This window comes from Parus major, chromosome 7, assembly GCF_001522545.3.
Source record: "Parus major isolate Abel chromosome 7, Parus_major1.1, whole genome shotgun sequence".
NCBI lineage: Eukaryota > Metazoa > Chordata > Aves > Passeriformes > Paridae > Parus > Parus major.
In genome coordinates this window covers 2,060,652-2,087,125 of record NC_031776.1, presented here as the reverse complement: position 1 = coordinate 2,087,125, position 26,474 = coordinate 2,060,652, and the positions used below count along the sequence as shown (strand labels likewise).

The 26,474-nt window shown below is 45.3% G+C and overlaps 1 protein-coding gene across 5 annotated transcripts in view; it reads left to right on the top strand.

Moving 5' to 3' along the window:
- Positions 1 to 3,364: 3,364 nt before the first annotated feature.
- The window catches only part of COL6A3 (collagen type VI alpha 3 chain), a 57,724-nt gene continuing 34,614 nt past the window's right edge, over positions 3,365 to 26,474 (top strand). For 2 of the 5 annotated variants that reach the window (XM_033516095.1, XM_033516094.1), the window contains exons 1-3: positions 3,369 to 3,746; positions 12,205 to 12,353; positions 22,179 to 22,781. In XM_033516095.1, coding sequence (XP_033371986.1) covers positions 12,266 to 12,353; positions 22,179 to 22,781 — 691 coding nt within the window. In that variant the 5' untranslated portion in view covers positions 3,369 to 3,746; positions 12,205 to 12,265. Of the gene's footprint in view, positions 3,747 to 12,204; positions 12,354 to 13,251; positions 13,870 to 17,605; positions 18,209 to 22,178; positions 22,782 to 24,987; positions 25,588 to 26,474 lie in introns of all 5 variants that reach the window. The other 3 variants (XM_015635378.3, XM_033516097.1, XM_015635376.3) reach the window with 3 other exon arrangements.

The window sequence follows — 26,474 nt, the reverse complement described above, 5'->3', positions numbered from 1 at the left end:
TCGGATAAAAGCAATAGCAAATCCTTTGGAACTAATGAAAAGCATCTATTGCAAGCAAAATTAAATTGCAGTCTGCAGCCCTGCCCTCTGTCCCAGCTGAGCTGCTCTTTGCCTTGATTTCCAAGCAGGAAAAAGAGTTTGTTCTCTAAAATAAGAAGGCTGTGAGGGGTGGGACCCTGCACCCCTGATCCGCTGTGCAGATGCTGAGCTGATGATGGGAAAGTAATGGACCAACCCTAGGTTTTGGTGGTACTCCCTAATCTCAGAGCAAGATGCATCTGCTCTTGCAGAAGCAGCTTTTATCTCAGGGGGAAAAGATGGCTTTGGGTTTGGCAGATGCCCAAGAAGTCCCCGGAGGAAAAGCCAGCAGATGGTGCTCAAGGATGGAGCTCCTGGGTGTCACCTTGTGTCAGGCACCCGCAGCCAGCCACCGGTGCTTTGCCTGAATCACAAGGGGGAAATCCACCCAAGTTTCCTGAGTCAGGGTAGAAATTGCCCAGCTGAGGCACATCAGAAAAAAACTGCAAAATGTGACCACTCTCTGCCAGTTTGACTTGATATTTTTTAATCTGGGACCCTTTTTCTGGAGGTGGGAGGACATCAAAGTCACCTTTGCACGCTGGAAATGTTGTAGCACAGAGGGTTTTTAATTTTTTTCGTGGGTAGAAAGAGAATTCCTCAAAACCCTCTTCCTGACTCATAGCATTAATCACGTCTAGTTATTAATGCACCAGGGAGGAAATATTGCTAAACTTAGACCCAGCTGTCTCTAGAAATTACCAGTGTGACATGATCCAGTCCTTTACTAATTGTCAGAGGGTTTGTTTGGTGTCTGGGGGTGGAAAGTGGCCTGTCCCTGCAGATGTCACCCCCTCCCCAGGGGGGTCACACACCCCCAGAATGCCACAGCAGCCACAGCCTGGGTTCCCATGTGCATGGGGATCTCTTTGCTGGGAGTCACCAACACAAACAGAGAGGGAACTTCTAAAGGAAGGATTGTAAAGGGATGTGAGTGAAAGGGGGGAAAAAATAACCCCACCCCAAAGTGCCCTGAATATCCTGTCTGGCAGCTCCCCCACTACGTGTCAGTGATAAAATCCCTTTTTGGAAAGGGGAATCTTCCAGCTTAGTTATTACAGTCACAAAGGCAGTCATATGGGAATTGAAGAGCTCCTGCAGCCTCATTTAATTATTGCAGCACTTGGTAAAAGTCACTTCAATATTAAAACCATGTTAAGACAAAGAACAAAAAGAAAAAGAAGAAGAAATGCTAGCAGCACGAAAAGAAATCAGTCTAACTCCAAAGTTAAACATGTTCTCAATTGAGCTGTGATAGACACATAACACAAGCCACACACGTTTTACCAGTGTTGTTACATTATTTATCTGGAATTCTCTGACTTGGCTGTTTTTCACTACTGCTCTGAGGGTGCAGGGAGCTTTCCTGTGGTTTGTTCTTCTGGGTTTTTTTGGGGTTTTTTTTTTTTTTTCAGTCAATTAAGTTTCCCTGCACTCCTTCACTGCCACACAGAAAACTCTGTTTTTCAAGTCAGATATGAAGAAAAGGCAACACAGACCCCAGCTGTGTCCTGGTTAACACTGGTGGTGGCAAACTGGAACCACTGGTGAATATAATTCTTCCTTACAATAGCAACTGTAGCCTCAACTTCTTGCTTTATTGGATCTCAGAACAGCCTGGGTTGGAAGGGACCTTGAAGACCACCTTGTTCTCTCCCCCTGCCATGGGCAGGGACATCTTCCAGCTTGGACCTGGTTGCTCCAAGCCCTGCCCAACCTGGCCTGGAACACTTCTAAGGATGGGGCATCGCAGTTGAGCTCTTCCTGGCAGCTGTAATCACTGGAAAGCCCTTTGGTTTGGGTGCTTCTGCCCACATAATGCTCCTCCATCATATGTATTTTATCTTTTAGCTGCTGTCCCTCACCCTGAGTGAAAATAAAAATAATATTTTTTTTAAAAAAATAATAAAGTAAAATAAAATAAAGTAAAAAAATAATAAAGTAAAATAAAATAAATAAAGTTAAAATAAAATAAAATAAAATAAAATAAAATAAAATAAAATAAAATAAAATAAAATAAAATAAAATAAAATAAAATAAAATAAAATAAAATAAAATAAAATAAAATAAAATAAAATAAAATAAAACAAACTAAACTAAACTAAAATAAGATCTTTGTCATGGCTTTCCAGCAGTTCCTGTTTCCACCATCCCCTGTTCAGTGCCCACTGACACCCAGCAAGGAGCTGCAGCTCCCTTTTGCCAGGCTCATTTATTATTTGGGAACTCCCTGCCTGTAAGCTCCAGCTTGACAGATTTTGGAGGGGTGACATAATGCCCTGCTTTCCTTTGGGCATGAGGCTGGGGAATTTCACTCTGGGTCCCCCTGTGCCTTCAGTCTCTGCCAGCTCCAAGCCAAGCACCATTTCTAAAAGGAGTTATTGCCTCAGTCCAAGAGCTCAGCACTTCCCTGAATAATTCCAGCTATTTCTTTATGTGGCTGGTCTTTCAAACAGCACAAACCCCAGAGCAAACATCATAAATCCCCCTTTGAAAAGAAAAGAACTTGACTATTCGATTCCAGGAACGCCATCTCCTCTCCAGCCTTATATGGAACCAAGCAAGAGCGAGAGATAAGAGTTAAAGTTTCCATACCAGTGTTTATTGCAAAACACAGCCCAGTCCAGCCTGAAATGTTTAACTTTGGCCAGTGATCCGCTGCTGCTCAAGGCACAGGAATAAAATTAGTCCCAAATTTATTAGGCTCAGCCTAATGAAAAGTTGAAGTGTTCTTTTACTTCACATATGTTTAAAAATTTTAAAAATCACCAGTCAGGAACTTGCAGACTGGATTTGTTGCCTTTTAAACTTTTCCTTTAAACCTATACATCTTTTAAAATATCCTTATGCTAAGGTGTTAACTTCCATTTATAAGTTATGTATAACATAAATCCCCCACTTTTGCCTCTGCATCTGGATAGGTCTAAAAACCTGCTGCTATATTTCAGTGGGAAGGTGCAGAGAGAAGAGATTCCCTCCGCCTGTGCTGATGTTGAAACCTGTCAGGGAGAGACGCTGAGCTTCCCGCAGCATCTCCGAGCAGCACTTCTCCGGAACCCTGCGTAACCTGGTATGCTCCTTGGCACATCCTGCAAGCATCCAAGACCAAAAGACAGCGTTAAATCAGCTTCCTCCAACTCCACAGGGCTTTATCTTTCTTCCTTATTTTTTTTTTCTCCCTAATTTTAATATGTGTTTCCTACCAGCAAGGGAGCAGCGCGGGGAGGAGAAGCCACACAGCGCGGAGGCGTCCCCCGAGGCGGGGGGAGACTGTGTGTGATGAGCAGCTCTGACCTCAGCCCCGGGAACGCCAGCACCAACCATCTGGATCCCATTTACGACGCCCGGCCCCCCGGCATTCCCGAGCCAGCTCAGTCCTCTCCTCCGGCACCGCTCAGAACCACGGCAGCCGTCGCGCAGGGACCAGCGTCCCACCATTCCCTCATCCCACCGGTGTCCCACCATTCCCTCATCCCACCGGTGTCCCACCATTCCCTCATCCCACCGGTGTCCCACCATTCCCTCATCCCACCAGTGCCTGCACCCCACTGAGCAAGGCAAGGATCTGGGAAGGCTCAGCAGCACCGCGCACCATGAAGCAAGGGTGAGAGGCGCTTCGCAGCGGAAAATCCTGGAATAAGCAGCTCTTCTAGAGGTTCACTCTAGGGGTGAGTTTCGCTTTCCGTGCGGGAGCTCTCAGCCTAAGCTCAGCAGCTGTTAAACCATGATTCCTCTCCTTGGTGGGGTGGTAGTACTTGGGTTTTTTTCAGGGAATTTTGGATAAAACACAGCCCCAGGTTTGCATCAGTCTCGGAAAAGCGGAGCGATGCTGACAGATCTGGAGCTGATGCGCAGCGTGTGTTTGGGGACATTCCTGTCCCCACCACTGCAGGGGAACTAAACCCATTCAAAAGCACTGACCAGTGTATTTCCTGCTGCCTCAGCATGGTTTTTGGATCTGATGCCTCGGAATTGCTGCAGCAGCAGTGTGATGGGATGGGAGCAGGATGACATGGGAAGCAGTGCCCCAAGGAGGGCACTTTGGGAAGATGTGTCAGCACGAGGAGGTGGGGGCATCAATGGGACCTTGCAAGGAATGTGCTGAGGGGGTGTCTCGGTGCCTCCTTTCCTGCTCCCAGGGCTGGGGGATGTTGGATAGCTGCCTTCATGCCCCAAGGTGAGGTAGAATGAACCCAGCAGAGGTGCTCAGCTGTGCCACTCAGGTCCTGCTGCCAGGTATGTCCCCACTGCTCCGGGGTGGGCCAGCATGTGGCTCCAAGGATAATCCTCATCCTCTTGTGGTCATCCACAGAGAGGAAAATTGGCCAAGCAGCAGCTTTTCCCCTAAGGGAAAGGGCTCTCCATCCATGGATGGAGCCCTGTCCCTCTCCACAACTCCCATCTGCTCTCCCTCCTGCCTTCCCCAGCCCTTTCCCCCCACAGCCCCAGTTGCCCTCAGCCTCCTGGGACTTGCTGAGGGGGTGGCTATGACTAATCTGGAGACACCCTGCCACCATCCCGCTGGGTTCAGCAAAGCCCTCCCTTCCCAAGTAAGAAATGCCTTCTGGGGTAAGACATGGTTGTGGCCAAACCGGTTTCCTGACCAAGCAAATGGGCCAAAACTGGCCGGAATGGGGGGTAGCCAAAGCTGCTCTGGTTCCAGTGTGTGTGCAGTGGGAAACTCTCAGCTCGTTTCTGGTTGCTGTGATGATTCATGTGCGCTCTTGGGGGAAGAATCCTGTGTTTTTTCAAAGGTCTGGCTTTACCCCATTTCTTGCTGGTTTAAGGAAAAAAGAATCAGTATGTGTGGTTGGATAATTACGGTGCTTATATAGTGATGCTTCTGGGGCACAAATACCCTGTTTTGGGAGGTTTGTAGAGAGATTCCTCCAGACTAAGGCTGCTGCAGGGAGCTGGAGAATTCCTCCAAAGTCATCTAAGTTTGCAGTGGCAGAGGAGAGACTCAACTCCACATCTCCCTGGCACCATCCCTTCAGACAGAGCTCAGGGAAACAGGCTTTTCATCCCCAAACTTTGTCTTTACAGAGATGCTGGCCATGACCAGGGCTGTGACAATGTTTAAGACAGGGGTGGAGGGCTGTGTGCTTGCTGCCACCACACCATCGTTCATTCATTTCCTTTCCAGTTTCCAGCACCCTCCCCAGTCCCCTTTCTGGTTTTTCAAACATCTCTACTATTTTCCATTCAAACTCAATAACTTTCCCTGATTTCAGGGTGAGCTAAACCAGCCCCTGCTTTATTCCCACATGTCAAAGAGGGGAAAAAAAATTAAAAAAAAAAAAACAAAAACCCAAACGTTCCTCTTCTGCTTTTGCTACGTGCCTGTCCAGGAACAGGAGGGAAGGGAACATCTTATTCCTTCCATCAGTACAAACTGTGGTAACTGCAGAGCCTTGCCAGCCTTGGATTGTGTTCCCCGTTGGATTTCCAGCAGAGGGGTGAGCCTGCCCTGTGCAGGGCGTGCACGGCGCCGGGTGGCATTGCGTGCCTGCTCCCCGCCGTGAATCACAGCCAGCCTTACCCCTCCGCATGCCCATCACTTTTTCCACCTTTTTAAGTGATCTGTGTTCCACATTAAGGAGCCGATTTGTTTGGGTGGAGACGCTCCAGGAGGCTCCGGTTACTATACATAAAGAGTCATTGATCTTTCAGGGAGTTTCCTTTTTTTTTTTTTTTAGCAAATACTCCCTTTCCTCTTATTAATGACTCTATTTTGGTCTGAGTCTTTGGATGGAGAAAACAAGTAGATTTTAAGCCAACACAGCATGCTTAGAAGGACAGAAATGAATATGTGATTCATATTAAATTTTAGAACCCAGGGAACTTGCCTGGGTAGGATATTGAAGCACCATAACTCTATTGCTTTGCTGAGCACTGGTTTTCAAGAATCAGAGCTCCAGTGGCTTACAAAAACAGGGAATTTTTTTTTCCACCCTTTCAGGCTTTTAAATTTTTTTTTTATTAATGTTCAGGTCTGCCTTTGTAGGAATAAATGTTTTCAGGGGCAACCCTCAACCCCACAAGCCTCACCTTCCCAGTAGCACTTGTCAGCAACGTTTATGCTTCAAAAGAGCTGAGACAAATCTTAATGTCTGCACCTGGAGCCATGAATAAACCCAGGATCTGTCCTATTCAGTTCATCCTGAGTCCCTAGAACTAGCTTTGCTTCTCCCTAGGGCTGTGGAACCAGGGGGAATGCAGCGTTCTGTGATGAAGATGTGGCCAGGCATGGGACACTTTTTGTCCCTTCAAGAGGTGACCAAGATTTTTTCACATAGAAAAATCACAGCATTCAGCCTTAAAATCATGCCGGGAGTGGCTTTTGGCTAACATTTTCCCGAGCTCAGGGAAATTTAAGGAGGAATTCATCCAGGCAGAGGAGCATGCCTCACCTCCAGAGGGCAATCTGCAGCGCCCTGGCTCCACATCAGGATTTTGGGAGCTGGTTCTCCCAGCTGCTCACTCCACAGCCATGACTGCAATCATACCCCACTGCTGGGGATGCAAATAGCTGTTCTGGGTGCCTGGTGTCCACTTGAAGCCACGGGCAGGGCTTACAGCTGCTGCCCCCCATGGCTGTGGATACAGCAGAGAACAGCCAAGCTGAGGGAATTTGAGGCTGAGCAGTTTGATTGGGAAACAGGGTGATGATGGACAAGGGAAAAATCCCCAACAAGCAAATGCAGGTGAAGGCAGAAGCCTCTTTGTTTTGACTGTGACATCCCCATGAGACAGACTTCTGGAGCGGCCTAGAGGATGCTCACAGAATCCTGCACCAGCTATGGGATGAAGCTTTGCTCTCTCCCTGTCCCCCTTTTGGAAAAGCTGTTTTGGCCCAGCTGCAAATCCACCTCTTTCTCCCATGAGAAAGCGTGATCCACCCCACATGCACAAAGGAATTTAAGGGCTGCAATTGCTTCTCAGGTTTATAGTCAATGTCTTTTTTGTGGATGCTGCATGGCTGGGCAGGAGAACTGGACCAGATATCCTGTGGTGTGGGGCAGTGAGGCATCCCAAAGGTCCCTGAGCATGCCAGCTGGGAAATCTGCACAAGGCCAAGCCCAAATATAGGCTATTTGTCCCCAGAAAATGTGCCCAGGCATGGCTCTGCCTACCATGCTTGCCATGTTCTACTTCCTCCCAGAGGCTGCTGGGCTTTTCAGGAGGAATACATCACAGGAACAGGGAGATTATATGAACAAATGTCATAAATACAATCATAAAATGGTTTGGGTGGAAGTGACATAAAAACCATTTTGTTCCAGCCCCCTTCAACACTTCCAGGGATGGGGCAGCCACAGCTTCTCTGGGCAGGCTGTGCCAGGGCCTCATCACCCTCACAGGGAAGAATTTCTTCCCATTATCCCCATCTATTTTATTTTAACTACACTCTAGTGCAAAAAAACCACCCCAACACACACAAGCAAACAACTGCTTAGAAAGTGAATTTGAAACATGCACTCAAAGGAATAAAAAAAAATAAAAAAATAAAATGTCAAATTTTATGCACATAGAGAAATATGCAATATATGCAAAAAATAGCTGCTGGGGAAAATATTTAAGGAAATCACTTCATTGTGTCAGGGGTAGAAATTATTGCTTTTTTGAGAGCAGTATTAGGAACAGATGTATTTCTTCTGATGAAATGCTGTAATATTAAGAGGTCGGCACACGCTATATAAACTCTAGACAGACATAAAACTTTCAGATTATTGAAGGCTACAGGAGTTAATCTTTTAGCACATGAATCATGAAGAAATTGGCTCCCCAGGTTTTGTGCTAACTTAATTCAGGAAAACTCTTTCCTTTCCTGAAGGCACTCAGCAGTCAGGTTTTTCAGCATATTTTTCTAGCTTGAAGTGGATATAGCAAAAGCTTCACCAGATCTTTCACCCCACAGGACTGCAAGGAACTTTCAATATAAAAATTTAAATAAATCCACAATTAAATTGCCTTGTTGAAAATACATTATTGAAAACCCAACAATGCCAGAGAATAAAGCTGCAAAACAAATCCTTACCACAACCAAGTATTAAAATGATTTCACATCTCTGGTTTTGTCATCCATCCCCTGCAAGCTGGTGCCACCTCCAGCTTCTGTGACCGGTGGTAATTTGGGACACAAAGCAAGAACACATTGAGCAACGGAAATTACTTGTTGTGCCTCACTGAGGCAAGCCAAGTAATAAAAATCACATTATTCACAGTCTTAAACTCACTTTTCTCGCTGAGCCAGAGACTTTGCTCAGTCAAGACAGAGCTGAGTAGAGTTTTGGGTGAACTCCCTCATCCAAGGAAAGAAAAATAAATAATTACCCCCACCCACTCAAGCCCCACTACTTTACCTTTACAAAAAAAGTTGCTGTCCTTGCTGTATCATCTTCTTCTCAAGGGCCATCCCCTACAGGAAAATCATCTCCTAGCCCACCCCTTTCTGGAAGCACTGAACTCTTCCTCGTTAGCTAATGAGTGCCATGGAGAGGGGGCTATAAGAAAAAGCCCTGCTCAGGAGCAGCTCTTCTTAAAGGCTCTTCTTTTCCTTAAGCTGTCAATCTCTAAGAGGAATCCATCACCTCTTCCTGCAAGGCTTTGCTGCCTTTTTCCTTCTGGTGACTAATCCTGGCCCCTATTACTTTAGGATGGTTTTGTGTGATGCTAAGACTCATCTCTTGTTGATGGACAAGTCCCTCTGCTTGCACAGAATGATAAATACCATGATGAAAGTCACAGAAAAAGCTGGAAATAGATCTGGAGGCCTCCTAAGAGATAAAATGGGGAATGTGGTGAAATGGGCTGCCCAGGGAGTGGTGGAGTCTCCATCCCTGGAGGTGTCCAAGGAACTCCTGGATGTGGCACGCAGTGCTCTGGTCTGGGTGACAAGGTGGGAATTGGTCCCCAGGCTGGACTCGATCTTGGAGATCTTTTCCCACCTAAGAAATTCTGTGACTCTGGAAAATCTCAGCTTCTCACTGCTGAGGGAGATCATGGGTGATCCCGTGGGCAGGGGAGATTCCATAGCCTCAGGGAGTTTCACTTTTCCCTTTGGCTGTAAACAGTCTCTGAGCAGCTGCTCGATGTTAAAACCAAAAAAGCCCCCAAATGTTTGCTTCAGTCCTGTCACTTTTTAGCCAGCAAGACATCAATTTTCACTGGTTTGTCTTGATGCTCTGCTCTTCCCCAGCTGTTGTGTCTGAAGAGGGATTGACTGCCAGCATCTAATAAACAGGATGATAACATAACTTCCTGCATTTTGGGAAAGAAATATGAGCAGTTTTTACAGCACACATTAATTTAATGGGCTGTTTTCCTTAGCACGCATTTTATTTCGTATTTTTAATTCATTGCTAGCAGCCTTTTCCTTCTGTGGCATCCCACCCTTAAGGGGAAGTGGGTTCCCAAGGTTTGTAGATGCTCATGGTTGAAGGAAAAGGCAAAAGTGAGAGGGCAGGCAAAAACTTACAAAAACAAAACTTTTATTAACAAATTACACACTTTGCGTGGAATTTGGTGTGCTGCTGATCTCCCTGATCTCAGCATGAGCACGTGGCAGTGGCTTTTGGATAAAGGAGAGAGTGAAAGGGAAGAGGGAGGTGGATTAAAGAGGGAAAGACAGAAAGCAATGGAGAAAGAGAGATCACCATTCCTGACTCCAGCACTGATCCAGCTGGTGTGATATCCAGGGGCACAGATGCACCTGGCCTTCATGGATGTAACTTTTATAGCTGCATTTTCCCTGCCCTGGAGAAAAATTTCTCACTTTCTATGCAAATTAGTTAACAAGTTTTTCCTAGACCTTTCTTGAAATGGGCCAAGGGGCTCTGGAGATCTTGCTGTGCTTTTCTTATCTCCCCTAGCCAGAATAAGGATGTTTGTCCCATAAAATGCTACCCTACCTCCATGTGGCCTTTTCTCCAGCCACATCCTGTTCTTTCCCAGAGTGGGTCACTGCCAACAATCCTTGGCTGTTATTACCAGCAATCCTTGGTTGGCTCCACAACTATGAGGATTTAAGACATGCAAATCTTGAATCAGAGAACCATGGAATATCCTGAGCTGGAAGAAAGCCACAAGGATCATAAAAATCCAACTCCTGGCCCTGCACAGGACACCCCAACAATCCCACCCTTGGCCTGAGAGTGTTGTCCAGCACTTTAAGCTCTTCCAGGCTTCTATACAATCCCAATGGATGCTGCAAGTGAATCCCACTCAAGAGCTTGCAGCTCTTCTATAAATTTCTTCCCAGAGGAAAGACTCTCTCATGGGATTGGGTGGATGGTCATCATGAGCTCGGTGCTTTTTGCAGAACTCAGCTCTGGGACCTACAGACCTTTCTATATTTGTGTGCTCGGGGGACAAACCCTCCCCATGTATCATTTGGGTGAAACTATTTTTTCTGGGAGCAAGATGTCCATCAGGGACACAGTCCAACTGAGCAGGTTTTCTCCTGCTGGAGGCACTGGGAGGTTTGGCTTGCACTGGAACAGCCAGGGGGATGGATGGGTGCCAGCTCACAAAGGTGATGGTTTAATCTCTGTAGGAATGACAATGATATCTCTGGGCTGCAGCAGCTGCCTCTATGAATTGAGGGGTTGCCAATAAAAGGGAAGACTTTGCCATGCCTTGATTAACATGTGCTAGCTGCTGGTGCTGGGGGCCTGCTCACTGTCTCTCAGCCTGGTATTATCATTATCATTATCATTATCATTATCATTATCATTATCATTGTCATGATTATATGTTGGGGGAAAGGCAGAGGAGAGCTTTTGCCAGACTCATGCTATAGGATGTTTATAAATTCCATCTGGAGCCCAGGAAAGACCAAATGCTGCAAATCTCTCCTCCCAAGAAGAAAGACCAGACCCCAACCCAGCTTTGACACACAGGGAGCCAGAGGAATTGTTAGGATCACATTGGACTCCAGGAAACCAGGTGGAAGTTGTCCCCTCCTTTCCATGGAACTGCCCTCTGATATCCTGGAGAAGTGTCTCTTCAGCAGAAGTGGGATTAGCTCCTTATGTCCAGATTTTCCCATATTCCCAACTCTTGGTTCTGTTTCCAGCCATGCCAGCAATGACCATCCATGTAATTATCTCAAAAATAAGATATTCTTTCACTTAGCCCTCTTAGGCTCTTGTATTGGTCATAACTGTCTGGATTGATGGAATTGGCAAGGATGGTAATAAGAAAACTGAATCACTTTTTTTCTTTTTTTTCCCTTTTATGATGACCTGGTTAACAGTTTGATGTATTGGAGTCACTTTTGGCTGATTTGAGTAATTGAACCCCCTTTGGGGAATGAAAGGTATTAAAATCACTGTGTTCCCTTTTGGGAGGATATTTTCCCAGTTAAGCAAGACTTGCTGGTTTCTGCTCTGTAGGCTTGGAAATGAAGATTAAATAATAAATTGGTCATCTGTATGGCAGCAGAAGCACAGCCTTCATGGTGGAGACGTTGTTTCAGAAGGCTTGCCAGGTGGATCACAGATAAGAAACTTGCTTAAATTATATTTTTGGCTCCAGCAGATAAAATATTATTCTTGGTGCCTTTTCAAAATATGATCAACCAGCGCAGGCTATTCCACAACCCGGGCTCTGAGCTTGGGAGAGTCTGAGGGCTTTTTGCTGTGCAGCCAGATCATGTGGCTCACTTGGGTCTAGAGTGCTTAAATTTCCACTTGTGTATCTGGGACAGCTGAAAAGGTGAGCTGAGGCAAAGGGGGATGTTCAGGGCAATTATTGTGGTGTTTGGAAGAAATAAAGTGAGAAAAGGCAACATCAAGAGGAAGTATGTTGGCAAAGACGTATCAGCTGGTCAGCCATGGATGGGGAGGGCATGTGGGAGGCCACTGTGTATTTTGCATTTTCATATATATTATGTATTGCCTGGGACAGCACAGACAAAAAGAAAATAATCTACTTCCACAGAGGTGATTAAAGGTCAATTATGTGAATTGGCACTCTGCCCAGTAGCAAAGAATTTTTTTTCCTGCCAAATTGCCACAAAAGCCTTGTAAACCCACATGGCTTGGCTTTTCTACCTTGTGCCTCATCTGTTCCTGGTCAGCACTGGCGCTGTTTCTCACTCTTCCTGTTTTCCTCCCTTAGGTCTCACATCAGGTGCTTTGAACCAAAGAGAATAAAAGGAAAACTCATATAAAAGAGTAAAATGAGGAAACATCGACATTTGCCCCTCGTGGCAATGTTTTGCCTCCTGCTGTCGGGCTTTGGCTCGGTTGGTGCTCAGCAGCAAGCAGGTAAGCCCAGGCTACTCCACCTGATTTTGGCCCTGTACAACCACTCATTGGTGCTGTTTGGTGTTTAATGTGCATGTCCATGGGATGTTGTGGATGGATGACTTTCTGCTCCTCAGCTTCCACCTTGCTGAGGGTCCCTGGGACCCAGACCTTGGCTGACACTCGTGGTGCCTCCCCAAGCATGAATCTGGCTGGTACCATGCCATGGAGGATGCTCTGCAGGGCACCAGGGTGTGGGACCTGCGCTCAGGGTGGTCCTGAGAGGGTCTTCTCCTGGGCAGAGCTGTTCTTCACTCCCTGCATGTGTAGGAGGGCTTTTAGCAGTGAGAAGAGCACTGCCACTGACCTGCAGAAAAGCTGTTTAAGGAGGTGGTGCTGGCGCCTTTGGGACTGGAGCTGGTGTCACCAAGCAGGGGTTAACAGCAGGAAAAACACAGAAAACTTATGCCACACCTAAGCTGCTTAAACCAAGCTGTCCTTCCATCCTTGAGCACCACCATGGAGCCAGCAAAAACCATTCAAGAGACATGGGCAGCTAGAAACTGAATGAGTCTGAATTCACAGGTGAAGCTGCCGGTGTCTCTGTCTGGCTCAGGGCTGATGTCCAAACCCATGGGCGAGGTGCAGGAGGGCAGAAGCACCTTGGCTCCCCCTCTCTGGGCAGGGCAGGTCACACACTGTCCCCCAGCACCTGCTGTGTCAGGGTTCTGGTGGCTGCATGGTTGTTCTCAAGTGCTTCTCATTTTGCTGCTGGCGGTAAGGGGAAGCTGAGCTTCACTTTCACCATGCCAAGGAGGCTGTTGGTTGTTTGGGTGTGGAGGAGGAGGAGGAGGAGGAGGAGGAAGCATGCTTGTGCTGACCGATAGAAAATCCTAAACCTCCATCTGTTTTTTTAAAGCTGTCAAAACCGTTGCCGTGGCTGATATAATATTTCTAGTGGATTCCTCCTGGAGCGTTGGGAAGGAACACTTCCAACTCCTTCGAGAGTTTCTGTATGATGTTGTAAAAGCTTTAGATGTGGGAGGAAATGATTTTCGCTTTGCCCTGGTCCAGATCAGCGGAAACCCCCACACAGAGTTCCAGTTAAATACCTACCCCTCCACCCAGGACATCCTGTCCCATATTGCCAACATGACTTACGTGGGGGGAGGCACCGAGCCTGCAAAAGGATTAGAGTACCTAATCGAGAAGCACCTCAGTAAAGCTGCTGGAAGCAGAGCCAGTGAAGGCGTGCCCCAGGTTATTGTAGTGCTAACAGATGGACAGCCCCGGGATGATGTGGCTCTGCCCTCATCTCTCCTTAACTCGGCCCGTGTAAACCTGTTTGCGGTCGGCGTTCAGGACGCGGTGGAAGGGGAGTTACAGGAAGTAGCGAGCGGACCCCTCGATACGCACCGCTTCAACCTAGAGAATTTTACCACTCTCCACGGAATAGTTGGAGACTTAGTGGCGAGTGTCCACTCCTCCATGACTCCAGAAAAAGCTGGAGCCAAAGGACTGGTTAAAGACATCACAGGTAATGGCTGACTGGTGGTATCTGCTGGCGCTGTGCTGTTTGGTGCTGACACTCTGTAGGGACAAGACTGAGATGGATGTTCAGAAGTTTAAAAACAAAGGTTTGAGGTGTGTGGCCCCGTGTTTGCAGCTGCTGAGGTGCTGTTGTTTGCAGGCCTAGCCAGGGCTGCCAGGAGTCAGGGCAGGAATCCTTGAATGGGCAGTGGCACCTTGTGGCCATCCTTTGGCACATATGGTATGGAAATTCAAGCATAGGGAGCTCTGCAGAGTTAGTAAATTGCCCTGTCCTGTTCAGTCCCAGGGTGGGGAAACAGGGGATGAACACACCACACCTGATGGTGAAATCCTGACCGAAAATCCTCTGGAGACTGAGAAGGTAGCTGCTGGTTGTGGGGACACCATGGTTGATGTCCCTTTAGAACCAGGTGGGGGGACAGGGAGATACACAGTGTGTTGTTCCAGAAAGTCACATTCTTGTGCAGTGTGCCATTCTTGTCATAGTCATGGCTGAAGAATGATGGGTGGGGAATTTCTCTGCTGAAAGTCCACCCCTGAGCTGTCCCTTAACCTTTCTCCTCATGCACCTGGAGAAGGTGTGTGGTTGGAGAGTCTTCTCTGCAAGCCCATGGCTTCCACCTGCTGGAGCGCTGGATCCTTCCCAAAGGTGAAACCTCCCACGCTGGCTTCAGCGGACCTGCACTGACTGCAACACAGGGCCCAATTTCCCCAGAACGAAAAACAAACCAGTCTTCCTCCGTCCCTTCTCTGTTTATGAAATTCCAGCATGGCAAGAGCCTTCTGAGCAGCTTTGTTGTTTTTCAAAACAGCAGTCCTGGGGATCAAACCTTTATTTTTATTCCTGAGACTCCATCTGAAGGTCAAGAGCTTGTGGGGCGACGTAAGGCCACGGCAGCGTGATGAGGCAGTGTGACATTAATCCCCCTGTGTTGTCTTGCCTGATTAACCCTCACGCCAGTCCCACTGGGTGCTCTCCATCACTGCATGACACAGAGCAACACCAAAAGGCCGTGCTCATGTGTGTTTTTTGTCGTGCAAAGCGCTTGACAGGGCAAATATCCAGGTCACAGGAAAGCCACAGGGGAGTAGCTGCCCCACAAATATAACAAAAGGCTCACCAACACTAAGGAAATGACACTAATATATCTGGAAAATTGATGTTACACCCAACCTGCTGACAGCACTGTGGTGGCTGTTGGGCATCTTAGCCATGAAGGAGCCCAGAGCTTCCCTGTTGAAATCAACTGGGGAATTGGTCTTTGGAAGCTGGCTGTCCTCCTCTGGGCCATGCCAGCAGGTAACCCTACTGCATGGAAACATCTGGAATCACAGACATTCCTTTCAAAGCTTTGAAGCCAAATTCCTACTTTGTGTGTATTATGCATTTCCAAGTTTCTTTCTGCTTAAAGGTATTTTTTGCAAGCATTTCCTTCCCATCCTTATAACACAAATTTAATTTAATCTTACTACTGCAGTGTTGCCCCTGTGTGACTTGCATATACAGAGTGTTGTTAAACATGGGAAAAGATGTTACAGGTCCTAAACCTTGGAAGATACCAGTGTGCAAATCATGGTACAAATAACATAAGAGTTTAAAAAGTCCATTTTTCAGCTGATAACTACATGTGGCATTAAAATGTATGGAAGTGCCATGGATGCTATGCTAGAAATGAGCCCTAATATGAAATGGAGGTGTAGAAAAGCCCCAGTCCTGTAGTGGTTCCAGTACAGAGAGCCAAAACTGTTGGTCTGTGGCAGTCCCTGGAGCTGACTCACGTAAGTACAACAGTCAGCCCTGAGTTTGCCCTGAAGTATTTGTTAAATATGAGCTGTCTGTCTCATCTGACCCTCCTTGCTTAGTTGTGTAACCAGCATGCTTTTATTTGTTCTCCACACCAGCTTGTTCCATAAATGTGCACTGAAGTAAAAGGTTTTTTTACAGTGATGACAAATTATCCAACGTGTCTGTTTTATATCTATTTTCTCTTCATTGGAAGCAACCCATTAGTGCCAGGAGTCTTGTTCCTTCAAAAAAATATCCAGGATATCTAAAGCATCTCTGGGTAAAGCCAGATTTCCCTCTCACTTTTATGATGAAGTGGAACTTTGTCCCAGCTGAACATGGCTCAGTAAAACCAAGCCTAAGCACCCCTAAATTTTGCCTCGATGGAAAAAAAAACCCCTGGAGTTCCTTGAAATTCTGAACCCTGGTGATTTCCTCTGAGCCAACACTGGCCATTGAGCTGGTCCAGGGGAGTGATGGTGACTTGGAGACATTCTCCTTTGTCACTGGAATTGCAGCACCATTTGAATCCCCTTGTTTATGAAAACATGTACTAGAAAAATAACTAAATCAGCAATAAATAAATAAATAAATCATTTACTGGCAGTAACAGCAAAGACCTCAGGTTTATTTCTGGCCTTGTCTAACCACATGCCAACTTTGCTGCTGGTTTCACCTTTGGCTTTCAAAAGTCAAGAGAGAGATTTACAAATGTTGCTTGTCATTCATTTGCAAGTAGAATGAAATCTGAGTTCTTAACAAGAGTGGAGAGTAATAGCATGGAAACATCTGAGCATGCTTTGGGGTGTTCTCCCCTCTTCTTTTTTGCATGCATACAGCTCTTGGTGATGTCGATGGTAAAATTAGTTGAGCAAAAGGAATAAGACCAGACACCAGGGCATTTTGGGTCTGCTTTGGTAAGTCTCACAGCAAAAATACACCCTCTCAGCACCATGTTGATGCCATGTGCAAGCTTTGTTTGGTGTGTATTCTCAGCAAGTACTTGTGATCATCTGGGTATGGTCACAACAACTAGAGTTGGATAATTATGTCATGACTGATTTCATCACCCTTTTTTAACCTGATTCTGCATTCCTTGATTGAATATCCAGAATCCCTATGAAAAATACAGATCAGACCCCTCTGGTATCAACCCGTCTTTGGGCAAAATATTTAAAGTGACACGATTTTTGCATGGCCTGGGTTGAGAACTATGTGGGTCAGCTTGCTAGACAAATAACTTCAGGTGGATGATGGCAGCTGGTCAAAGAGCTACAGTCCAAGGAAATTAACTAAATCCTTTTCAATTGATTCTAAAAAATGTATTTGAAACTTTTTTTCATGATGGGAGAAGCCCATATATTCAGCCTCTGTGTTTAACCAGCAAAAGAGCAGCATCATGACAGAGAAGCTGAAACTTTCCCCACATCCAGTAAATGTTGGCTTTTTTCCTCCCAAAAAATAGAAGGTAGCAATGATAAAAACCTCCTCACCCTCTACCTTCAGCGTGAATTGCCACCAAAGTCCACCATTTTCTTTTGCCTCTGTCTAAATATTTGGACAGTGCTGGCCACTGATGGAATTTGTGATTAGAAATAGAAATTGAAATAGATTTCCAAAACCTGTATTTTGCCAAGGTTTCTCCTTGCATGCCAGTAATGCCGACCCCCATGTTACTACAGCTACTGTCTCATGTTGTGTCCACTCAAGCCCTCCCTTGATGGGTTGTGTATGCTACTGGGAAGGACCTGTGAGCTCATATTCAATCAGAATGCAGAACTAAGAGGCAAAGTCACCTCCTCAGTGATCACATTGTTTTGTTTCCTCATTTTTATGTTTCTCACTGGTTTTCCAAGAAACATGTCAGAACACTGTTACAACTGCATGTAATCACCCATTTTAATGCTTTCACCTTTTGCATTTCTTTTTTTTAAAGCTCAAGAGTCCGCTGACCTTATTTTCCTTATTGACGGATCAAACAACATCGGAGGTGTCAATTTTCCAGCCATACGCGATTTCCTTGTAAATTTGATTGAAACCCTCAGAGTTGGAGCTCAGCAGATACACATTGGGGTGGTGCAGTATAGTGATCAACCCAGAACCGAGTTCGCTTTGAACAGCTACTCCACAAAAGCGGATGTCCTGGATGCCGTGAAGGCACTCGGCTTCCGCGGGGGCGAGGAAGCGAACACCGGTGCGGCACTGGAGTTTGTGGTGGAGAACCTCTTCACCCAGGCGGGAGGCAGCAGGATAGAGGAAGGAGTGCCTCAGATTTTAGTGCTGATAAGTGGTGGAGAGTCTAGTGATGATATCCGAGAGGGCTTGTTAGCGGTGAAGCAAGCTGGTATATTTTCGTTTAGCATTGGGGTCCTGAATGCTGACAGTGCAGAGCTGCAGCAGATTGCTACTGATGGAAGCTTCGCCTATACTGCCCTGGATATCCATAACCTTGATGCTCTTCAAGAATTATTACTGCCCAACATTGTTGGAGTGGCCCAAAGACTCATTTTGTTAGCGGCCCCAACCATTGTGACTGAAGGTATGTATGCCTTTCTAGACCCTTGCATTTCGGTGAATCGATGAATGATTGAGCTTTTGCACTCTTTATGAGCATATTTAAAGCTTTAAGTATTTTTAATTATTTTTTTTTCCCCAATTAATCTCTCTGGTCTGGTTATGGAGAAGTGATGTTTCTCTGCAGAAACTCATTGGCCCAGGGGGTTATCTCTCAAAAACCATGAGGTCTCATTGCAATAATTGGCGTGACATGGGGTGTTTTAAAAGACAGGAGCAGCGTATAAAAAAAAAAGGGTATAATAAAAAGAATCTCATATAATCCTTATTGAGATATCTAAGCACCCTGGTAGTAAGCACTGCCAGTTGTAAAAATATTTATGCCATGTAAGCTTACATTATATGTCAGTTGGAAGTGTCATGACCATAAAATATGGCTGAGGAAGGTAACAGGAATGTTAAATGGATCCCTATGTACCGGAGCTGAAATTATCTGCTTGCTAAAACAGTAAAATTCCACAGCTCTGGGCTGCCCTTGGTAAAAGGGTGACACTCCTGTGTTGTTGAACTAAAAAACTGTACAGTCCTTAGTTCCTCTGAAGTGAAATCCCTACCCTTGATCCATCAGCTGAAAAAGTTGCCACGGGAATTAAAAATGCAGGTGTTAATATTCCACTTAGGTCACTTCGTGACCCATAAGTCCCACTGACATTATTTCTGGACTAGCATCCAGTGCAGTCCAGATGCTCTGGTGTGGTAGAATAAAGAATATCTGGATTTATGGGGCAAATATGTGATTTATGAAAGACGTAATATGTCGTATTGCAGAGGAGCTGCTGCACTTAATTAACAGATGCTTAATGCAAACAGCACTTTTGGGATCCCGTTGTCAGTCTGGAGTTCTGTACACACTGTTCCTCATGGTGTATGTTGACATATAAAACTGCATTCCAGATGTCTTCGCTGATCCATGCCTAAACATGATTGCTATCCTGTGGCTCAAATCAAAGGGAGGAATTTGCCTTAAAGATCATTTTATGACCTTGCCTTCATTATTCCAGGAAAAAAACATTAAGAACTTTTCCTTGTAGCACCCTACAAGAACCATATTTAGCCAAATAATATGAAGTCAAGATGTGGAGCTAAAATGTGTATGCTGGGATCCATGCAACTCAGTGGAAAATCTCTTTCCTCCTGTCTGATTCTTAACAGTATGAATGGCAAGATTAAAAAATTTTGGTACATTTTGTATCATCTGCACTTGCATATTTCTCATTTAAAGTGCCAGCTCATTCGTGGAAGGTGCTATGTCAGCCCGTACAGTTACGTACAGCTGGATATGCTAGATGGGGAAGTAGATTATTTTCAAATAATAATTAGATCTTTAGGGAATTTCCTACCCCTGGCACCCATGGAAATCAATTTTGACTAGTTTCCTTGATTCACATCAATTGGAAGGCTTCAGAGTAAAGCAGTGTGGGAGACACTGAAGACCAAAAGGGATACCAAACCCTCTGAGGTGCCAAGTGCTCCTATGAAATACTGAAGTCACTTCACTTTAGCTCACCAGCTGTTCATCCTGGGATGAAGGGATGTTCCAAAGTGGTTTTCTGCTCCTTCATCTCCTGGGGGAACCTGGATGATGAAGCTAGATGAGGTGCTCCAGCAGACAACTGACATGGCAACGGGGGTGGAACTATTCAGGCCTGGGTTCAGCACTCACCACCCCCAACATTCCCAACTTTGAGAGTCAAAGATAAAATTCTTTGATCCCAAATCCTCTGAAATTCTTGGGAGACTTGCCATTAGCTTTAAAGGGCTTTGGATTAAACCCTGTGAGATGTGCACAGCCCTGCTTAAAGGCTTTTGCATTAATTGTGTCCATGCAAACCATAACCGTGGGTTGTTTCTTCCTGTGTGTTTTGGGTTTGGTTCTTGCATTCCTCTGGGGAAAAATACTGCAGGATCTGAAAGCTACAACAGGAATGAGAAGCAGAGGGAACTCTTCCTTCCCAGCCTCCCTCATCTTTCCAAAGCCCCTTTGATGTTTCCCCCAAAAGTCAAAAGTTTCCAGGCTCTCCTCTTTTGGGTTTCTAGCTGCTGACAAGCTAAGGATGTGCTTTGGACATTTCTCCTGGGTCCTACAAAGCAGCGATGTCAGCTCTTGCTATCCATTTGGAAAGTTTCCTGCTTTCAGCCCTCTCCTCCTTGGAGAAACTGAGGAGGAAAAAAAGCCTGGCTGGAGGAATGAACGCTGGAAATCACGGCTCTGGAAAAGGGATCATTTACACAAACGCTCGTTGCTTTGTGCGTAGCTCTGTTCTGACAGCCTGGGCAGGCAATTGCAGACCACTGGCAGCTTACTCGAGATTTTGGCTTGAGGAGGGCACCACCACGTTTGCTTTGTGCACATCCTCATCATTCCCTGCCTGGCAGCACCACAGCAGGAAATTTTAAACTTCCATTTTTTACAACTGGTCCTTAATGACATTCTTTCCAGCACGACTCCATGAGAGGCATTTGCAAAGGTTCACACTTGCTGATGCAGGCAGGTCTTCCAGGGTCTGAGGGCAGGGGGACAGCCGAGTCACAGATGTCATCTCCAGCTCCAAGTCACCCCTAGTGCAGCCCAGTCTCATGGCACTCCCCCGTAGTGAGAAACCTGACGGCACCCAGCCTTTGGGAGCACCACAATCCATGGCCAGCTGGTGTCCGGCCAAGGACGACTGCAGCCAAAGTTTTGTTCTTTGTTGAAATCCAAAGTAAACAGCCTCCAGACAGAGGAGCCCTGATGGGCTGGGGGCTGCTCTTCTCCATCCAGGCAGGGCAAGGCAGTGTTTGCTACTGCTTACCCTGAGGGTGTGAGATCGCCATGGGTCCGGGTGTCCTCTCCACCCAGGATGTGTGCTGGGTGTGGTAGCAAGTCTGGAGGGTGATGGATCTGCCTCCTTGAATCCTGACCCCATCTCAGGAGTTCTTAGAGATGGGTGGGTGACTTAAGGATATCCCAAGTCCAACATAACACAATGAACCATAGTGCTCCAGCGTAACTTGGAAGCAACACAAAGTTTCCTTTCTCATGTCGATGGCATGAAATCAAGGAGGTGATGACATGAGAGGATTTGTCTAAAAGATGGTATTAAAATTAGGCGCCATGATAATCATGTATAATGCTGTTATCACAATCATACTGGTCTTGTTAATATTCACCTTTTAAAATAACATATTTGCTCTATTATATATCATGATGCTTTGGTTCCAATGCCACACAGTAGGGTTCTTTTCCTCCATAGCTATCTTTCTTCAAACTTAGCCAGGGCACTGGAAAGCTAATTGTGCCCTTTCTATGTCCTGTGTACCAATTATAAAATTTCAGAAGTTAAAAGCCAGGGAACCTGTTTGTTAAAGACATGGCCACCAGAACATAATCCAGCTCATCCATGACTGGGCCAGCTGTGCCAAGAAAAAACATAACTTGTTTTTGTTAGTTACAGAGTAAGATTTAGGATGCAAAGACCCAAAATCCAGGTATGCTGGGTAGGTGGAGACTGTTCTTTCCTTGTGTCATTGCTCCCAGAAGCAAATACTTTTCATACCAAACCACCACCATTCAAGTGGTTCCTCTGCAGATAGAAGGAGCATCACCTGCTTATTTTATCTCATGTGCCCCCAAGTGCCAAGACTTTTCCTTACTGCCTTTCATTCTTGCTTTGACATGTACATGTATTTTAATATTCAAGTGTGTAAAAATCACTGTTTTTGCAACTCTTCTTCAACTCTTTAGTGTTTTAGAAAGGGGAAACAGTCAGATTTACTATTAGTCCTCTGCTAGAACCTAAAAAAATAATTCTGTTTGGAAAGCAAGACCTTTCTAAAGGTGTTGAGAGTAACAGTACTCCAAGCAAACAAGAGGTCCTGAACGTTGCTGAGCTGTTGACATAGAGTTGATGCAGGGTGTTTTGGAGGCTAACATGATGTTCATGTGTTACTTGCAGTTATTGAAGTGAACAAGAAGGATATAGTCTTCCTGATAGATGGCTCAACTGCTTTGGGGGCTGCCCCCTTTAACGCAATTCGTGATTTCGTTGCCAAAATTGTCCAAAGGCTGGAGGTTGGACCCGACCTGATCCAAGTGGCTGTGGCACAGTATGCAGACACTGTGAAGCCAGAGTTTTATTTTAACACCCACCAGACCAGAAAGGATGTGATGGCCAATGTGAGGAAGATCAAGCTCATGGGTGGCACAACACTCAACACTGGCTCGGCACTGGACTTTGTGAGGAACAACTTCTTCACCAGTGCTGCCGGGTGCAGGATAGAGGAAGGGGTGCTCCCCATGCTGGTGCTCATCACTGGGGGTAAGTCCAGGGATGCCGTTGACCAAGCTGCAGCAGAGCTGAAAAGGAACCGGATCGTGACCCTTGCCATTGGGTCAAGGAACGCTGACCTGGCAGAGCTTCAAGAAGTTGCTCATGAACGAGATTTTGTGTTCAACCCAAACGACTTCCGCCTTCAGTTCATGCAAGCCATTCTTCCTGAAGTGTTGTCACCTATCCGGACACTCTCTGGAGGACTGATTGTCCCAGAGCCACCTGCAGGTAATTAATGGCTTTTTTCTAATTAAGGAGGTGTGGTTTATAAGTTTGCCAATTCTTATTCTATGACATGTAGTGATAATGGGGAAAACCACATCAAATGCATGTTCCAGCATGGTTTAATGTGAGTGCATGAACAGGTCAGTGAACTTGGTAGCGTGGTTGTTGTTACAGCTTTATTGTTCCTTCCTGGAGATTTTTGTCCTGTTCTGATTTTGTCACCAAGATTTAAAGGCCTGGATGTGGAAAGATGTGTTTTGCTAGTTAGGTATCCGAATTGTTCAGTGGAGGCTTTTGCTCTTCTTAGGGTCTGTGTAGCCAGTGAATGGGACACGTGTGAATGTTAAAGTCTCTTCCTCAGTTTGGGAATCATCCATAGTGGATGTTTGCTCAGAAAAGTAGAGGTTTCCTTGGAGTGTAAAGAACACAAGTGAATTTGTTTGTGGAGGTGTTCAGAGCTGACATTGTTGGACTGAAACTCACCCTTTAAGAACATATTTAGTTTTCTTATGATTTACTCAGCTCAAGTCCTAAGAGGCATGTGATGATATTTCAGTGTTGATTTTCATTTAATCTGTTTGGAAGATGATCCAAAGCTCCATGAAGCCAGTGGACACTTTTTAATTGTCCTTGCCATTGACATCAGTAGACCTTGGAAGAAAGCAACTGATAGGGTCATGTCTTTTGAGGAAGTTCCCCCTGTATTTCAAGAGATGTTCCAAGTGTATAGAGATTTTGTACGAATTTCTCAGGATTGCTTCACAATAGAGATGAAATCCATGTTGCACTAAATCATATTTGAACCTTGTATCTCTCTCTCATGGCATATGAACATTAGAAAACCAGAATTTCTTCCAGCTCCCAGTAAGATCAAAGTGAGGTTCTCATTGGCTTAAGTAGCTGTTGAATTGTGTCCATATTTTTTCTAGTTTCCCACATAATTTACCATAGTGGAAAAGAAACAGGGGGTGTTTGGAAGGAATCCTGAAAGAATTGAAGGATGTGCCTGATTTACATGAAAAGAAGACATTTTGAAATCAGTTTACCAATACTTCTCCTTAATGAAGATGAATATCACAGGACTTATCATTTAATAAGCTTTGTTTCAGAGTGTGTTTCCAGCTAATACAATTTTGCATGGCTATACACCAAACTTGATGTGTTTATTTTTCAATGTAAATTAAAAATGTTCCTGTGTTTTCTTGTTCTTAAAAGGTCATCCATGCAGCTTCTCTATTTTTCCAGTCTTTTTTTTGTGCTCACAGCTATTCACGTACACAATAAGCAAGGGACTGTATCCTACCCCTAACAAATTGTTATTGATAGCAACAAAACTGATTTTGACACTGGGCAGTTGTATTTTAATTGGCTATTGTCTCACCCTGGGCCTTAAATGGCACTCTTCTGGGAAAAATTAAAAATACAGAAAGCCAAAACAATCCATAAAATCTGAAAGCAATCCCTCTATTCCAAAGAACCCTTTATGTCCTTTTTGTTCTGAATAGCTCAGTATTTATATATTTTCTATAAAGGACAGCAAGCTTACAGGGACAAGGCAAGCTAGAGAGTGGATGAATCTAGCCAGAAATGCTTTAAACAGAAGTAAATTGGGCAGAATTAGCAGTGGGCATAAATAAATCCTTGAATAACTCACTTGGAGGAAGGCATCTAGGGGGATGTCTTGGATGACATCAGTTCTCCGAGATTTTATTTAAAAGCTTGGCATTTTGGTCTGTGATCTGGATGTGTTTAGAGCAAAAAAAAACCAGCACAGGGGGATGACCCTGTGGTGTCCTTGGGGTGTAGACCTATGTCCTTGGAAGGAATTAACCTTAAAAAAGAATAAACCAAGAGCTGGCTACTCACTGACAGAAGTGGGAAATTTCTCCCCTTCAACAGCCCAAAAAATAGATGCCAGTAACAACAGACATTAAAGTGCAGAGCTCAGGAAGGGAGGTATCCTCAGGTAGATGTTGAGCCTGGCATTTAAAAGAGTTGCTAATCCTTCCCTGCCCAACTCAATAATTTCCAGCAAGGTCCTTGTTACTTCTGTGCTGATCACACCCTTGCTCCTCTCTCTCTCTGTCTCTCCCCACCCCTAACACGGTTCACATGCACGTACAGCATATGCTGCATGCACACATGATAAAAAAAAAATCCATTTTTGTTTTCTGTGATGTCTCATGTTGTTTTCTGTGCTCTACTGCAGTTCAAGTAACCAAAAGGGATATCATCTTTCTTTTGGATGGATCACTCAACGTCGGAAATGCCAACTTCCCCTTTGTGCGGGACTTTGTTGCCACCCTAGTTAACTACCTTGATGTCGGCAGTGACAAAATGCGAGTTGGCTTAGTGCAATTTAGCGACACTCCCCAAACCGAGTTCTCCCTGTACTCCTACCAAACCAAATCTGACATAATCCAGCGTTTGGGGCAGCTGAGGCCCAAGGGGGGGTCAGTGCTGAACACTGGCTCTGCACTGAACTTTGTGCTCTCGAATCACTTCACGGAGGCCGGTGGGAGCAGAATAGATGAACAAGTGCCCCAGGTCCTAGTCCTGGTGACGGCAGGGAGCTCTGCCGATCCCTTCCTCCAAGTTTCCAATGAATTAGCTCGGGCCGGAGTGCTGACTTTTGCTGTTGGCGTTAGGAATGCGGATAAGGCAGAACTTGAGCAGATTGCCTTTAATCCAAGAATGGTGTATTTTATGGATGATTTCAGTGCTCTGTCAGCTTTACCCCAGGAGTTAAAAAAGCCTATAACAACATATGTTAGTGGAGGTGTGGAAGAGGTTCCACTCGCCCCAACAGGTAATACCTACCTTCCTGCATGCTGACTGCATGAAGTTAATCTTGTTTAAGTGAATTTCTTGTTTCCATTGTACACCTTTACACATCTCCAAGCCCTGAGTCATCAAAGTGGTTACGGCTGTGCTTAACTTGCTGATCTTTAAGGTCCCTTCCAAACCAAACCATTCTATGATTCTAAAAATACATGGCTTGACACTGGTAGCTCTTAATTTTGTTCAGGTCATTTCTACCACACCTTAAAAGCACAGTTTTAAGTCTTTTGGTAGGTCAGGACAAAAGGAGGACCTGAGTGAGTCTGTGCCCACCAGTCATTGACTCTGGTGTTCCCTTGCTGTTCCCATAATAAGGCCACAACCTTTAAATGCATCATGTGTACTAAATCAGGCAATGGGAGGGTGAGATTTTGACCATAAAAAGTGGTGTGGAAAGGTTAAAGTCATGCCAAAGGGCACAGAAGAGCAGAGGTCTAGCCAGGAACAGATGGACAAATCCATCCCCAGAACTATTTTGTCATCAGGCTGTCATTGAGGCTGGTTTTGACTTCAGAAATTCAAAGTTATTCTGCAATATTAAACCCAAAGGCTTTTGGCAAGTTTAACCCCTTTTTAAACAGGTATTTTCTCACTAATTCTGTTATGTGCCCATGAAGATGTAAGAACAACTGGGATGGATTAGTATGGAAAGGAGACCATTAAGATGAATATGGAGGTACAGGAAGCTTGGGTTTGCCTTGGATATTCAATGAGATCAAAAGGGCATCAAACTGAAACAGGAGAAAGGCTCTCATGGATTTAATGTTCCCTGTGATGCAAGCAGGAGAAGATCTGGAAAATGTTCTGTGTACATGTGCATGAATTGTCTATTTGTTGTCTACTGAGCCTTTAAAT